This window comes from Ochotona curzoniae, unplaced genomic scaffold, assembly GCF_017591425.1.
Source record: "Ochotona curzoniae isolate NIBS_2020 unplaced genomic scaffold, NIBS_Ocur_1.0 scaffold_1037, whole genome shotgun sequence".
NCBI classification, from domain to species: domain Eukaryota; kingdom Metazoa; phylum Chordata; class Mammalia; order Lagomorpha; family Ochotonidae; genus Ochotona; species Ochotona curzoniae.
In genome coordinates, this window is record NW_024467083.1 from 20675915 (window position 1) to 20691786 (window position 15872).

Consider the following 15872-nt stretch of genomic DNA (forward strand, 5'->3'; position numbering starts at 1 on the left):
GAGCTTAATCCGCCGTAGCACAACATGCACCACATTGTTAATACTTACATACTAAACTCTGAGCTGGAGGACAGATTTATGTCATATTCATCTTAATATATCCTGTTCTCAGGGAATTAAAGAATTTTTTCATCAACAGGGAGAAATGAGATAGGGAAAAAGAAGTCTCATTCCTTCCTGTGCTACTGAATGGTTGCCAACCCTACCCCCACTATTTCTGGTCATGGTTCAGGACTCTGCTTAAATGGTACGTCCTCAGGAACTTTGGCCACATCTAAGAACACCAGCAACTGCACTCAAGCAGTAATCTAGGTGGTTGGGATTACAGAACAAATGAGACATTGTAGGAATCTTACAGCATGAACTCCTTTGCATTACTAATGTATCATCATTGCCTTTTACTAAATGAAAATAGTAATCTAAAAACATAGTTTTTATTTGGCTTTAAAAATGTTACTTCCTTAATTATATGTCATTAATAATACTAACTTATTGGGCCTGGCACAGTAGCCTAGTGCCCAAAGTCATTATGGGCACCAGTTCTAATCCCAGCAGCCCTGCTTCCCATCCAACTCTCTGCTTGCAGCCTGGGAAAGCAGTCGAGGACAGCTAAAAGCTTTGGGACCCTGCACCCAAGTGGGAGACCCAGGGGAGGTTCCAGGCTCCTGGCTTCAGATCGGCTCAGCTCCAGCCATTGTGGCCACTTGGGGAGTGAATCATCAGATGGAAGATCTTCCTCTCAGTCTCTTTTCCTCTCTGTATATCTGGCTTTCCAATAAAAAAGAATAATAATAATAGTAACTTCCTGTAATTTGGTACATATGCAGGAAGTATCTGTAATTAAAGGATGATGATGAAATATTCATATATAAAGAACAGAGATTTTAATGTCCTCTCTGAAGAACTTGTAGACTGAAAATAAAAAGTATATTTTCTCCTTTGCTCTTTTAGCACTCAAGCTGCTAGATTACTCCTTTATCAGTAATAAGACCCCTGATTATATGATGGGCATTGAGAAGCAATGACCACACCCACCTTTCCCTAACCCTTGATCCTTCCCACCCTGATTGACTATGTTAATGAATGGAGAGTACGATTATAATTTTAGTTTCACTTATGGTTATAATGGCCATCTGACAAAGGCCTGACCAGTGGGAAGTAAACCAAATCAATATGTGACATTTCAGGGTAGTGTTTTGGCCTACAGTGAAGTAGGGTAAGGAAGAGGAATGTTTTTCTAGTCTTTTGTCCTTGCTGCTAATTGGAATATAAGTATGAAGGATGAATCCATAGCAACTGTCTTGGGTTACAACTAAAACTTGCATTTTGAGATCAGGGACTAATAAAATAGAAAGGATCTAGGTCACCGATGACCACCACTCTCCAAACCAGCTATAGATACTAATATTTACATAAAAACCTATTTGAACAGTTATAACAAAATACCAGTGTACCTGGACCGCTGCGGCTGCTTGGGAAGTGAATCATCAGATGGAAGATCTTCCTTTCTGTCTCTTCTCTATGTATACCTGACTTTCCAATAAAAAATAAATCTTAAAAAAACAAAAACGCTTTAAAAAAAAAAAAATGGGGCCCACCACAGAGGCCTAGCAGCTAAATCCTCGCCTTGAACGCGCCAGGATCCCATATGGGCGACAGTTCTAATCCCGGCAGTTCCACTTCCCACTTAGCTCCCTGCTTGTGGCCTGGGAAAGCAGCAGAGGATGGCCCAAGGCCTTGGGACCCTGCACCCGCGTGGGAGACCTGGAGGAGGGGTTTCTGGCTCCTGGCTTTGGAGCGGCACAGCACTGGCCGTTGCGCTCACTTGGGGAGTGAATCATTGGACAGAAGATCTTCCTCTCTGTCTCTCCTCCTCTCTGAATATCTAACTTTCCAATAAATAAATAAATCTTTAAAAAAATTAATTATACAGCTCTGAAAACATAGAAAGATAGTCACCTGACAAATTCTGTCTGCTGGTTACACTTTGTCTGCTGCTGGAAAGAGAAACTGGCTCTGAGATATTGCTGTCTGCTCCTCCCATCAGTGGTCTCAAATGGCTTACAGACACTTGCTCGATAAAAGATGTGCCATGCTGATGGAAATACCACCATTCAAATATCTGTGACAAACAGAAAAAAAATACACTTAAAATGGAATTGAGCAGAAAATACACAAATTTAAACTAAAACACTCTCAAATCGTATGCTTATTATTTTTAAATACATTTGCCAAAAAATAAACATAAGAGTCTGGGGTCTAGCACGCAGGGGTCTAGCATGTAGGGGTTTGCCTACATGGCAGATGCTGGGTCAATGAGCCTCAGAGGTAGGAATTCCAGCAGGGCCGAGGTCATCTAGCTCAGCTCCTTGGGCCAACCTACAAGAACTGATCCTCCTCAGTGGAAAAGATGAAGTACTGGACAGCTGGGCCAGATCCACATGGTACAGGACATCTGTACCATGCCAACAGGGCAAAACAAATTGGACAACTACCCCAGCCAAGCAATGATAGCAAATATCTGGGTGGATGGAGACTAAGGTCAATTATGTCAAAAGGGTTTCCTCATCCTTGGGTCAGCAAGATCAACAGCGTTTCAAAACTATCAAAACCACCTGGGCAGAAGCCTTGAAGTATATGCCGCATTGGAACCCTGGGCTGACACTGGCCATTCCCCATCCATGAATACTAGGGTGTTTGGGAGGGGTATGGCTTCTCCCCTTATCCTCCCCCAGAAACAGCAAAAAGAAACAGAAAATTAAGAAACAATGATCACACCCACCTTTCCCTAACCCTTGATCCTTCCCACCCTGATTGACTATGTTAATGAACATCATCTAAAAATTTTTTTTAAATAAAATAAATATATTTAAAAAAAAGATTCTGGAGCTGGCATTGCAGCTTGGCAGATAAATCTGCCATAGGCGGTACAAGGATTCCATACGGACACTAGTTTGAGTCCCAGCTGCTCTCCTTCTGATCTAGGTCCTTGCTAAAGTTCCTGGGAAAACAGTGGAGGATGGCCCAACTGCTCAGGTCCCTGTAACCCATGGGAAATCTGGAGGTGGCAGTGGATCCTGGCTTCAGACCAGCTCAGATCTGGCTGTTACAACCACCTGGGAATGAACCAGTGGAGGAAGATCTCTGTCTCTCCCTCTTTTTCTTTCTCTGTAACTGTCTTCAAAATAAATAAAGTGTTAAACAGACACACACACACACACACACAAAGTTCCTGAACAACATATGACACATAAAAGTGAACTATATTTGTTTTCATTCCATCATGAACTTTCAATAACCTCAGGCAAAACTATGCATTTATAATCAACTGTTAAGAGCAATAGGAAACATTTTAACTATTACATTACAGCACCATGTTAGTCTTTTTTTTAATTATTATTATCGTTTTTATTGAGAAGAAAGATCTGATTTTTGGAAAGAAGCAGAGACAGAAAGATCTTCCACTCACTGTTTCACTTCCTAATGGCCACAAAGGCAGGGGCTGAGTTGATCCTATCCAAAACCAGGATCTAGGAGCTTCTTCCAAGTCTCCCATAGGGGATATGGTCCCAAACTTTTTGGTCATCCTTTACTGCTTTACCAGGCTACAAGCAGGGATCTGGATGAGAAGTGGGAGCAGCCAATATGTGAACCATGTCCATATGTAATCCCAGTGTTTGCAAGGTGAGGATTCACCCACTAAGCCATTGCACCAGGCCCTTGTCATGTTATTCTAACTGCAGCATGATTAAAAGAATTTTAAAATAACTGGCACATTGACTTAATGCTACACAAAGATCAGAATGGCCACATTTGACTACCAGATCAGCCATTTACTAGCTGTGTGCTGGAGGTAAGTCATTTCAGGTCTAACATCTTGGAGCCTCCATACCCTCATCTATTGGCTCAGCTCTGGCCACTGCGACCACTTGGGGAGTGAAACCATCAGATGGAAAATGTTCCTGTCTCTCCTCCTCTCTGTATATCTGACTTTGTAATAAAAATAAATAAATCTTAAAAAAAAACACACAAGAAGTATGATGGGATGAGCACTGTGCCATAGGCTGCAATGCTAGCATCCTATATGAGCAAGGATTTGATTCCAGACTCCTCCACTTTCAGCTAAGCTCCCTGCTAATGCACCTGGGAAAGTGAACCATTTCTGTCTGCTTACCACAGTATCCCTAATATCAAGAACAATGCTGGATGTATAAGAGGCTCTCCACAAATATTTACTGAATGAGCTTTCAGTTTCAAATTCTTTACTTGAACTTTAAGTAACTAGTTTTCTATCTTTTGACTATAAAACTACTTTAATGATTTCCTCTTATTATTTATAGCCATTGCATCTACTTGGGGTATGAACCAGCATAGGGAAAATTTCTCTCTCTCTTTCTCCTCCTCTGTAACTCTGCCTTCCAAATAAATGAAAAATCAATCTTAAAACGAAGAATTGGCTAGGTGCTGATGTTGTGCTGAGGCAGTGAGAGAGGAAACAGGGATGCCACCTGCTGATTTACTCCCTAGATGGCCACTATGGCCAGTGCTGGGCCAAGCTGAAGCCAGCAGCTTCATGTGTGTCTCCCACATGGATAGCAGGCACACACATGTGGACCATCTTCTGCTGTTCTTCCCAGGTCTTTAGCAGGAAACTGGATCTGAAGAAGAGCAGCGGGGACACAAACTGGCACCTTCCTAAAATACCAGCAATGTGACACAACATCTACCACTTGAATTTCCCAATTTTTATAATTTTAATATCCTGTTTTAAAGAGTAACAAAAAAAAATTCTAAATGATCCTAAATATACACACACACAGGGTAACAAAAATGTTATAGAAAATGGAATTAAAAGTTTTCTTTATGGCAAAAAATTTCCAAGTATAGTTTTTTTCATGATACTCATCTTCATGAATTTTCTGAAACAATTTGTGTCTGTGTATGCATCTAGATAGATACTTATATTGAAGTTATCCCTCTCTAAAAGAAAAAGAAAAATTAATATTTAGATCATTTATGTGAGTTACTTAAAGTTACTAGTTAGTGAAGAGTCAAACTCAAAATCACATCTTCTGGCTCCAAAACTAATGTTTTGTTTTGTTTTATGAGATCAGCTGTTTAAATGTAGTTTATTTTATTTATTTACACTTCGGTATTCTATAGAGCAAACATGCTAGAATATTCTTAGCTGCTGGTGTGTTTTATAAACCAACCAATTGTGAGCTTTGTAATTTTTATCTTAAATGCTTCAAGAATTTTTCTTTCTAAACCCAGAGTAAAAAAAAATCCCTTTTTTAATGACATTTTACTTTAACAAAATGGTCAATGTTAGTAGTAGTTCCTATCTTAAAAAAAAAATCTAATACAAATATTATTTCTTCTATAGCTGTATAGCACCACCTAGAGATGAGAAAAAAGAACAAAAATTTTGATGTACTGTATCATACTTTCAAGGATTTTTATCTATAGGGCATTTTTTCCAAAGAGTACACTGCGAAGCATTATATCCTAAGGATGTTAATGAAGATCACAAAGCTATGAAAACATGTTTAAATTTCAAATGCTTTCTTGGTCAAAGAATAACTTAAACAGATTTATTTATTCTGGGACTTACCAGAATAATAGACAAAATTCATTAAGTGCTCACCCTGAGATAATTACTATAAGCTTTTACATGCATTATCTCATTTAGTTCTCACAATCCTATAAAAGTGGACATTATTATTATTCCCTGTTAACATATGAGGAAATTAGGGCGTGGAAAAACCAGACTGAATTCTAGATACCAAAAATTTTAGTCTGCCCAATATTGCACACAGTAAAATATTGGCAAATTCTACACAAAATCTACATACTCTGGATCTCTTGAAATGTGCAAAGGGGAAGATCTTGTAACACAGGTCACAACTCTACAATGTCAAGTAACTAGTGTCAGTCCCTTTTGGGAGGAGGGAGGAGGCATGTACCTTCCAGTTACCCAGTTCTCAAAGCAAAGAAGGAATTTAATTCCTAAATGGCCCTCATTAGTCACTTTGTTACCATCCTAGGCCCTTTGACATTTAGTTGTTAACTCATACCCAACTCCTCCTGATTGCAGAATACCAGAAGGCTTTAACGGGCACATAGATATTGGCAATCTGTGTAACTTTTGCCCAGCTTATTTGAATAGATACCTTTTCAAATACTGAATATATTTGGGCATATGTACTGTTACACCAACACTTACAATTTATTGTAACCAAAGAAAAGAGCATTTTTAAACATACCAAAACACAAATGAAGGAAATGGCAAGTACTTACAAATATTAGTCCTGATATCAAAGAAGAGATCCCTGTAAGTGCCACATAGAACTTGGGTGTCAATGAATTTAAAAACACTGTCACTGTCAAAAGAAAAAAAGTCAAAAATTAAAAATTGCAAACTGAAAGTATTTAATTTGCAAATATGCAAGAAATTTTTAAAGAAAAATTATACAGATGCTTCTTGATGGGGTTACTTCCTAATAAACTTATTAAGTCAAAAATGCATTTAACATATCGAACCTACTAACACAGTTTAGCAATGATCGCTGTAGTGTACCAGTCACATACTCTCCAGATCTGTGACTAACATTACAACATCACAAGAGTGCATGTTGCTAGCTCAGCGGAAAACCATCTACCTCCACAACTCGTCAAGTGTGGTTTCGACTGAATGCGTTTCATGTTCATATCTTTGTAAAGCCAAAAAATTGTCAAATCAAAGTATATTGATCTAGGGGGCAATTTATATTAATATCTAGTAAGAAATATGAATTTCTTTCTTGAGAAAGTTTTAACTGTTAGGGCCTGCCCTGTGGTACAGCAAGCCAAGCTGCAGCTTGCAATGTTATCACCCATATCCTAGCACAGTTTCAAGTCCTGGTTGCTGTGATTCCAATCCAGTTTCCTGATGACAAGCCTGCGGAGGCAGTGGATCATTGCCCAAGTATCTGAGGGTTCTGTCATTCACATGGCAGACCTAGATGGAGATCAGGGCTTCTGGCTTCAGCCCTTGTGGCCATCTGGGGGAGTGAACCAGGGGATGGAAGTTCTCTCTGCCTCTCCCTGCTTTGTCATTCTTTCAAGTAAATATACATATTAATGTAAATTTCAAAAGGCTACTTTAACATTAATGGTATACTGGGCCCGGCGCAATGGCACAAGTGGTTAAGGTCCTCGCCTTGCACGCCCAGGATCCCATATGGGCGCCAGTTCTAATCCCGGCAGCCCCGCTTCCCATCCAGCTCCCTGCCAGTGGCCTGGGAGAGCAGTCAAGGACGGCCCAAAGCTTTGGGACCCTGCACCCACGTGGGAGACCCTGAAGAGGCTCCTGGCTTTGGATCGGCATAGCATCAGCTGTTGCGCTCACTTGGGGAGTGAATCATCGGACGGAAGATCTTCCTCTCTGTCTCTCCTCTCTGTATATCCGCCTTTCCAATAAAAATAAAATAAATCTTTTTAAAAAAACATTAATTTAATGGTATACTAAAAATTCATTCACACATGAAAAGGTAGGAGTTTATAAGCAGCATATCAAAATGAGGTAAATTTAGCTTGCTTTTGAATGTAAAACTCAAGGACTTGATAAAAATCACAACTTCAACAAGAACTTTTGCAAATCCGTAAGAAGTTTAAACAGACCTCTTTTTACAAAGGAAGTTTACAACAAGTCCTTATTTTGGAGAAATACAAACCAGTGTTTGAAATGGGAGGGATGTGGTAAATCAGCTCCAGAGGGACAGAGTAACAAAATGAAAGTTTCAAATAATTGTCACACAAATACTGTGGGCTTTAGAAAGAAAAAAAACTCTAACACGGTCAGCTACTCTCACGTAAATGGATATCTGGTTAACACACAGGGGCAAAAAAAAAAAAAAACCCAGTAAATTTAAAAACATTTTACTGGGCATACAAACATCATTAAGCACTTTATTCACCTGTTACACATGCCAAATTAGCTCTTCAGTATAGTATTAGCAATTTCTGGTTTCATATTTGTATCTTTTTTTTGTGTGAGATCAGGGTACACCTGTATCTGTCTTATAAAAAAATTAGTGATGTTGTAGCCAGCATTGTGGCATAGTGAGTAAAGCCACTACCTGCAGTGCCAGCATTCCACATGGGCAGAGTCAGATCCCTGCTAATGCACCTGGGAAAGCAGCAGAGGACAGCCCAAGCCTTTGGGACCCTGCTTGAAACAAACTCCTGGTTTCTGGCTCCTGCCTTCGGATTAATCAGCAGATGGAAGATCTGTATCTCTCCCTTCAACTCTGCCTTTCAAATAAATAATATATTTTTAAAAATATGTCAGAATATTATCTCACAGTCTTTCATGTCATCTCATGGACTACAAAAAGAGGTATTTGTCATCTTTTGCTACAGAAAAATAAAACCATGATACTAAGTCATCGCAGAATCATTTCATCCTATTCTGAGGCTGCTGCTCAGAGCTTTAGTGAAATCCTGTAACAGGCCGGTAGTTCTTATCTAGCTTCCTCTTGCTCAGAGCTGCAAGAACAGTCCCTGCGGAAAAACCACGGGGGATAGCTACCTCTGACATATCTTTTTATCTTCAGGATAGACTACAAAGCAAGCACTCCGCACATAATGTAAACAGCTAATTAACAACCCCACTGTTACTTCTCTCTCCCTTGTCTCACTCTCAACCCTACCTAGTTCTGTTCATTATTCCAGATAAAACTATCACTATCACGAAAACTTTAAGAGCTTTTAACACAAGCGTATGGTGCAGTGTGGTCACGGCATTTGCCCTGAGATGTGCTTCTCTGCAGCGGGTTCTCTTGAAGGGCGGCGGGAGATTCAAAGCAATGACTTAAGGGCACCCTTGCCAACAGGGAGGGGGCTTATCAACTGGATATGCAAATCTGCAAAAGCGCTCTTCTGTCCTACTACCCGAAGCTTACAGCTGGTCAGGTGGATTCTCCGCAGGTGAGCGAGAACAGAGAAGAGGGCGGATCTTAGTTCTAGGGAGGAGCGGCTAGCGGCAGATCGGCTTTGACAATCAGCTGCCGGGCTGTGGCTCTAGAGGAAAAACCATGCCACGGGATCGCGCAAAGGCCGGCACCTTCTCCAAATCCCTCCTCTGCTGTCGGGTCCGCCCCCCCCCCCCCGGCCCTTGGCGACCCCAACCTTCCCTGGGAGACCCGAGTGTCTCACCCGCTGCCAAGTTCTCACACAGCCTCAGCGGGACCCTCAGAGCGTAAAGCAGCCCCAACCCCGCCACGAGCCACAACGAGGCCCCCGTTCCCGCCAGCCCGGCCCGTAGCCGCTCCTTCCAGCCCAGCCTCGGGCTCACGTCGGGAGGAGATGCCGGAGTCGAGGTCGCGTCGCCGGCTTCACACAAGCCGTGCCCGTCCGCCATCTTGCCGCTGCCTCGGGCGCCGGGAGCTGGGAGGGGAAAAGGGCAGGAAACCGGGAGTCGGGAATCCTGGGATAGTGGCGGACCTCAAGTTGGCCTCCGTGAAGTCTGAGAGTCCTGGGGGAACGGGGCGCCGAGCTCTGGAAGGAGGCAGAGCGCGTCCAAAGTGGGGGTTCCCTAGTTCTGAGGGGAGGGGCGGATGGCAGCACGTATTGAGGGAACTAGACTGAGATGTGACCCTGGAGTGCGTTTTTCTTTTTGCTTTCACCCCCGAGTCCCGGAATTGGAAAACAAACCGACTGTTTCAAGGGCCGAGCAGCTCTTAACGCTTTGGACTCGGCTGCCATGGAGATTACGAATACCAGGAAAACTTAATAGTCGAGTAGTAATCGCTGTTTGGTCGGATGGAGCCCAGGCGGCAGGAACAATCCAAACACTGCCAGCATTCAATAGCTGAACGGGGAAGTGAATATAATTCAGTGGGGGTGGAGGGAAAGAAAAAAAAAAGATACTAGACTTCAAATCCCTGAAGGCAGAAGCGACTTCCTGGGGCGCTGGCCGCAGGAGCCCTCACGCCCGCGCCTGACTGACATGGCGCCGGGCCGGTCGGGGTTTCCGGGCGGGTCCTTGCGACGGCCCCTGCGGTGATTCCATCACTCGGCTTTCTTCCCGGCCTGCCTCGCGCCCGCCGCCGGGCTGGGCCAGAGCAGCCCAAGATGGCCGACTTCGAGGATCGGGTGTCGGATGAGGAGAAGGTAAGGGGTCCCGCCTCTCCCTCACCTCCTCCCCCCCGACAGGGAACAGGGGTCCGACTCGGCTGCGGTGGGAAGCTTGGCAATGTCCCCAAGAAAAAAAAAAAAAAGAAAGTTCTTGGCCCCTGATGGCATCCGCTCTCCGCAGCCGGAACGCTGCTCTCTTAAGGCGCCTTCCTCTGCCTCACGGTGGCCCCAGTTCCCCATTACTCAACTCTTCTTTTCCTCCGGGTCTGAGGCGCAGCCCCTCGGCCTTCCCACCAGGGACGACACTTTCTCCCTTTAGTCTCTCGTGACCGTGGGCTCTTTGTGGTCCTTAGGAGAGGGGCCGGTGGTGATGTCGCAAAGCAGGGAAAAGCGATTTTTGACCTTCTTTAGCAGTTGGGCTCGTCCCATCCCCCCAACCCCCCATTTTTAAATATGATTGGGGCTAGTTTAGGGCGAGTCACTTCCTGGTCAGGGTGGCCTCTTAACTTCCCTTTTGCTCCTCCTTCGTCAGGAAGTGATTTCTGCTGTCCCGAGTCCTTAACGAGGAGAAGTCCCCAAAGGTTGTCCAGCTCCCCCGGGGGTGCCCACCTCACTGCACGTCCGCAGCTTTTCTCACTTACTACCGGTGAACTCACTCACTCACTTGTAAGCTTCGGGACAGTGGCTTCAACATTTGAACTCCACTGCTCCCCGCTGACCAACCCCGTGATGGATTGTAGGGTACCTGTCACCGCCGCGTTGGCTCCATCCATCCGTTGATCTGAACACCCTGACGATTATTTTGATTGTTTTAGCTTTTTTGTGAACAAAAAAGCCGTTTTTTTTTTTAATTCAATAAGGGTCTTTTATACAGTATGAACATGTTAACACACTTAAGTCTGGACAAGCCACCCTGCCAGATTTGATGCTCCATTGTGATGCTTAAGATTGCAGGTGGATGTGGCAGCCTACAATTTGCAGATTCCTTTTAAAGTGTCTTAAATAAGTTCATGCTCCACTTTTTCTTTTTTAATGACAACTGTGCACTTTCCTTAACAATGTCACGCTTTCACTACATCATTTTAGAGCTTGTGAACACTAGAACGGCTTTACTACGCAGAGTAAGAATTAGCACTTGTGTCTCCTATAGTGGCTGTTAACGGAAGTGTGTACCTTTGAGTGTGCTGTGAATTTGAGTGCTTGCTTGCTGGCTTTTAAGATTGGGGTGGAAGAAGGGACTGTGTTTGTGACTCAGGATGCTTCTGGACAGAATAATTTTGACATGTCCTACCTGTTTATGGAATGCCATTTTGAAATGCTTGAGAATGTACTCAACACCAGCCATTGAAGAGCACTTTAGTGTTTGGTTGTCTTGCTTGGATGTTGATTCGTGTGTGTGTGTGTGTGTGTGTGTGTGTGTGTAGCATGTAGGAGGGAAAATCCTCCTCTAAAAACTTACACTAGGAAAACAACCGAAATGTTATTTTAAGGCAAATAGTTGTGATTCAGATAAAATTACACTGAAAATCCTGGGATAAAATTTTTATTAACTGATGGTCTGCTTAGTTTAAGCAAAAATATTGTTACAGCAAATTTTTATTAAAAACCTTAGTTAATAAACTTTTAAAGGTTACTGTGCCAATGTGAAAGGCATTTGCTGGTGCTGTCAGATTGTTTTTGTCTTTCTCAGTAGGATTGAATGCCTTACAAATTAAATTTGGGAAAATATCTGTTTATTTTGAAGTACAGATTAGATGTTTTTGGACACTGTCAGGATCTTTCACTGATGGTCTTGATTTTGTACCAGCAGATTTGTGACTATTTCCTCTTATCTGCAGGCATATTGTTTAGTCTTAATTATAACATAACGAGCAAATGATAATTAGTGAAGTGAATCTTCCCCAAACTGTTGAATTTCATGTTGGGTAAAGAGTTCTCATCAACCACATTGTCTTTTTTAGGGTGAATGGCTAAGTAGAGCTAATGGGATGAAAAGCTCATTGAATAAATCCACTTGATTTGCAGTTGAAATTTCGTTAGGTTTCATAGTGGAGGTTAGAAATCTGTCTATTCTTATCTATTGTGAATCTATGTGTAAAATCAGAGGGCCTTGATCCTAAGGCTATTTCAGTTCCTCCTCAGCTTCATATCGGCCCTGCTCACGCCTTCCCTAGTTTTCTGATTTCTTTTAAATGAATGAATGCAAGACTTGAGAAGGTATTTTTTCCAAAATGAATTGATCCTTTGGCTGTCTCCGCATTCTTGAACCGTAACCCTTCACAAGGTTTTTGTCTTTAAGACTTTCACAACTACTAAAAACACATTTTGAGCCTTTCTTTATATCTGATTTTTCCTTGAAGGAAATTTAAATTTTGCTTTTTTTTTCTCCTTTTAAGTTTAAGCTGCAACTGCGTTTTTTCTGGGGTATTGATGTCATTGTGTCAGACATTTTAACATTGCTCTTTATCTTTCTTGCTTTCTTCAGAAAGCAGTAAGCTTTGGGGTGAATTGAATGATAATAATTTCTGATTCTCTTGCAAGTATTTGAATAGAAACTAGTAAAATCATCCCTTCTCAAGACTAACTGCTGAAGTTTTTATCACTTTATGAAGAGGAAGTTGGTTTTTTTTTTTTAAACTTCTGCGTTGTTACCTGAAATGGTCATGAAGAGCTGTCTAAATAAAACAGGAAGTTGAAAGTGTAATAACATCGGAAATGAATGCTTTCAGTCATATCCTTGAGTTTGCAGTTTCTAGGAACCTGCTCTAATCTAGTTACTTGGACTCTCCAGTTACTTCGTTGTAAATTCCTACAAGATCAGGATGCCATAACTGACAGCACTGACATGTGAGCTGGTTGTTCGGGTTCTTAACATTGTCTATTTCTTTTATTTCATGGTTCCGCATTTAAAAAATATAAATGGAAGCACATGTTAGTGCTAAAGAAAAAGGTAACTAGCTGTTTTTCCCATCAGCCTAACTAGTATAAGTTTAGTATGGAACTTCAAAAATGCTGTAAGTGAGAAATGGTTCTCTGTATACTTTCAGTCTAGCCGATGATAGTGGTTTCAGAGCTGGTGTTTTTTTTTTTTTTACAAGTTTATCAAAATTACTTAATGAAGATAGAGAAAATGTTATAAATAACTCAGAGGCATAAATATGAGGGTTTTATATAGAGCTCATGAAAACTACATAAATATAAAATTCTTGTAGAGGAGGTAAATCCCAAAGTTTATTTACCTTGGCTACAGATTGATGATTAGCATTAATACTGTCATTCTTTGCCATCTCTCCCTTTCATTTTCTTTGCTGAATAATGTTCATGTAATCTGTTTGATAAACAAATTCAGATCAATCTTTTGTTAAGAATGTAAGATCATTGGAGTGGACACTGGCAAAAGGAGCTAAGGTACAGATTGGGACCACTCCCCATCCCCCGATCCCATACCTGAGTGCCAGCTGGAGCCCAGCAGCTCCACATCCCATCCAGCTTCTGATTATGCAGGTGATGATTCTAAATGCTTGGACCCACATGGGATGCTAGATTGAGTTCTGGGCTTTTACTTAGACCCTGTGTTGTGGTTTCCTGCTGTGGGTATTTCGGCAATAAACCTGTAGTTGAAAGTTCAGTCTGTCTCTTGTTCTATCTCCCTACCTTTCAAGTAGATGAAATTAAGGCAACATTTTTAAGAAGAGTATAGGCTTGGGCTTGCTGCTGTAGCCTATTGGCTAAAGTCCTTACCTTGCATGCACTGGGGTCCCATATGGGGACTGGTTCATATTCCAGCCACTCCACTTCCCTTCCAGCTCCCTGCCTGTGGCCTGGGAAAGCAGAGGAGGATGGCCCAAAGCCTTAGAACTCTGCACCTGCCTGGGAGACCCAGAAGCTCCTGGCTTTGGATTGGCTCAGCTCCTGCAATTGCAGCCATTTGGGGAGTGAAGTAGCAGACAGAAGATGTTTCTGTCTTTCCTTTTCTTTTTCAAGAAAAATAAATAAATCTTAAAAAAAGAAAAAACAGAAAAAAGAAAATCCATAGCCTAGGTTTGTCTTCTGAAGCAATTGTTTTTTAATTACACTGGATTTTTTTCTCATGTAATAAATGAATACTCAGTATGCATGCATCCATTTAATTAATCATAAATGAATTGTCCTGGAAAAGAGTGATCTTGAATGCTGGAGGATTAGGATCTCCCTGATACTTTTGTAGCCATGGGTGATTTTGGAAAAATCATTTGTGAATGGACTTCGGTTTCCTTCTAGAAACAGAGGAAGAGGGATTGGATCAAACCAACTGAACAAAGTTTAATGAATTTATCAAAGTAATGGAAACATGTGTTTAAAAACTGAAACGTTGGTTTGAGAAAAAAACACTGAAACATTGGAGCCAGGCACAATAGCCTAACAACTAAAGTCCCTCACCTTGCACACCCCGGGATCCCATATGGGTGCTGGTTCTAATCCTGGCAGCCCTGCTTCCCATCCAGCTCCCTGCTTGTGGCCTGGGAAGGCAGTTGAGGACAGCCCAAAACCTTGGGACCCTGCACCCACATGGGAGACCTGGAAGAGGCTCCTGGCTCTGGATCAACACAGGTCCAGCTATTGGTGGATCCTTGGGGAGTGAATCATCAGACTGAAAATCTTCCTCTCTGTCTTTCCTTTTCTATGTGTATCTGACTTTGCAATGAAAATAAATAAATCTTATAAAAAATAAATCTTATTTTGAAAACCTGAAACATTGGTTTGAGAAAAAGAAAACCACTGAAACACTGGCCCAAAATTGTGGTGTAGTGGGCCAAGTCACTGCCTCTGATGCCAACATCCCATATGGACTACCAATTTCTGTCCCAGCTATTCCAGTTCTCATCCAATCTCCTTATAAGGCCTGGGAAAGCAGTAAAAGATGCCCAAGGTGCTTAGACAACTGCTGCCCCTCTTAAGAGACCAGATGAAGCTCCTGGCTTTGGCCTGGCCCAGCTGTTACATTGGAGCCATGTGGGGAGTGAACCAGTTAGGAAAGATCTCTCACTCTATCTTCTTACGACCTCTGTAAGTCTCATTTTCAAATAAGTAAAACAAAATGGAAACATTAAAATATCCCAGGGAGCTCTTAAATTGTCTGCTTCTATTTTCCGTGATAACAGAACTGTGAATTAATAACTGAAACCGTTATCTTGTCATCTTTTGCACCTTTGCACCAGTACACATACACAGTGTAGGCACAGCTTGTTGGTATGGAGATCACAGCTTTATTGATTCTCTGATTTCCCTAGCACACACGCCTTTATTATAAAATAAAATATTTGCTTTTCTCTGTGTGCCAGTGCTGCATTTCTGATAAGCACTGGTATTTCTAGTGTTCAGGCATGTGCTATACCCTGAGTGCCCCTCTGTACATTCATTGTATCTGAGCATGCGCTGCCTTCACTGATACTCTGCTGCGCCTCTGCTGGGAGTGTTATGGCCCTCCTGGGAACAGACTGCTACTAGACCTCATGAAGTTGCAAAACTTTATGATTACCAAAATTGCTATGTACATGGTTCAACTCTTGCGAAGTCCCTGATTAAGGTATTTGTGCATCTGCTGTAAATTATCTCCTTTAAATCTAGAAAAACATACCATATAGGACAAGATATCATTTATTTTCTCTCTTCAGTGCTCAAACTTCTCTTGTGTCTTTGCTAATTTTCTCACCTTTTTGCTGATTTTTTTTTTTCACATCTCTTTAATTTTCATCTCTTGAGTCAGCATGTGG

The 15872-nt window shown here is 41.9% G+C and overlaps 2 protein-coding genes across 9 annotated transcripts in view; one reads left to right on the forward strand and one right to left on the reverse strand.

Moving 5' to 3' along the window:
• The window catches only part of ST7L (suppression of tumorigenicity 7 like), an 88083-nt gene extending 78095 nt beyond the window's left edge, over positions 1-9988 (reverse strand). For 4 of the 8 annotated variants that reach the window (XM_040998980.1, XM_040998987.1, XM_040998985.1 and 1 more), the window contains exons 1-3: positions 9199-9988; positions 6301-6383; positions 1960-2122 (exon numbers count right to left, since the gene is read on the reverse strand). In XM_040998980.1, the coding sequence (XP_040854914.1) occupies positions 1960-2122; positions 6301-6383; positions 9199-9403 (451 nt within the window). In that variant the 5' untranslated portion in view covers positions 9404-9988. The remainder of the gene's footprint in view (positions 1-1959; positions 2123-6300; positions 6384-9198) is intronic. The other 4 variants (XM_040998988.1, XM_040998986.1, XM_040998983.1 and 1 more) reach the window with 2 other exon arrangements.
• Positions 9989-10052: 64 nt separating this feature from the next.
• Positions 10053-15872, forward strand: part of CAPZA1 (capping actin protein of muscle Z-line subunit alpha 1) — a 41583-nt gene continuing 35763 nt past the window's right edge. The window contains exon 1 of the mRNA XM_040998989.1: positions 10053-10155. Coding sequence (XP_040854923.1) covers positions 10117-10155 — 39 coding nt within the window. The 5' untranslated portion in view covers positions 10053-10116. The remainder of the gene's footprint in view (positions 10156-15872) is intronic.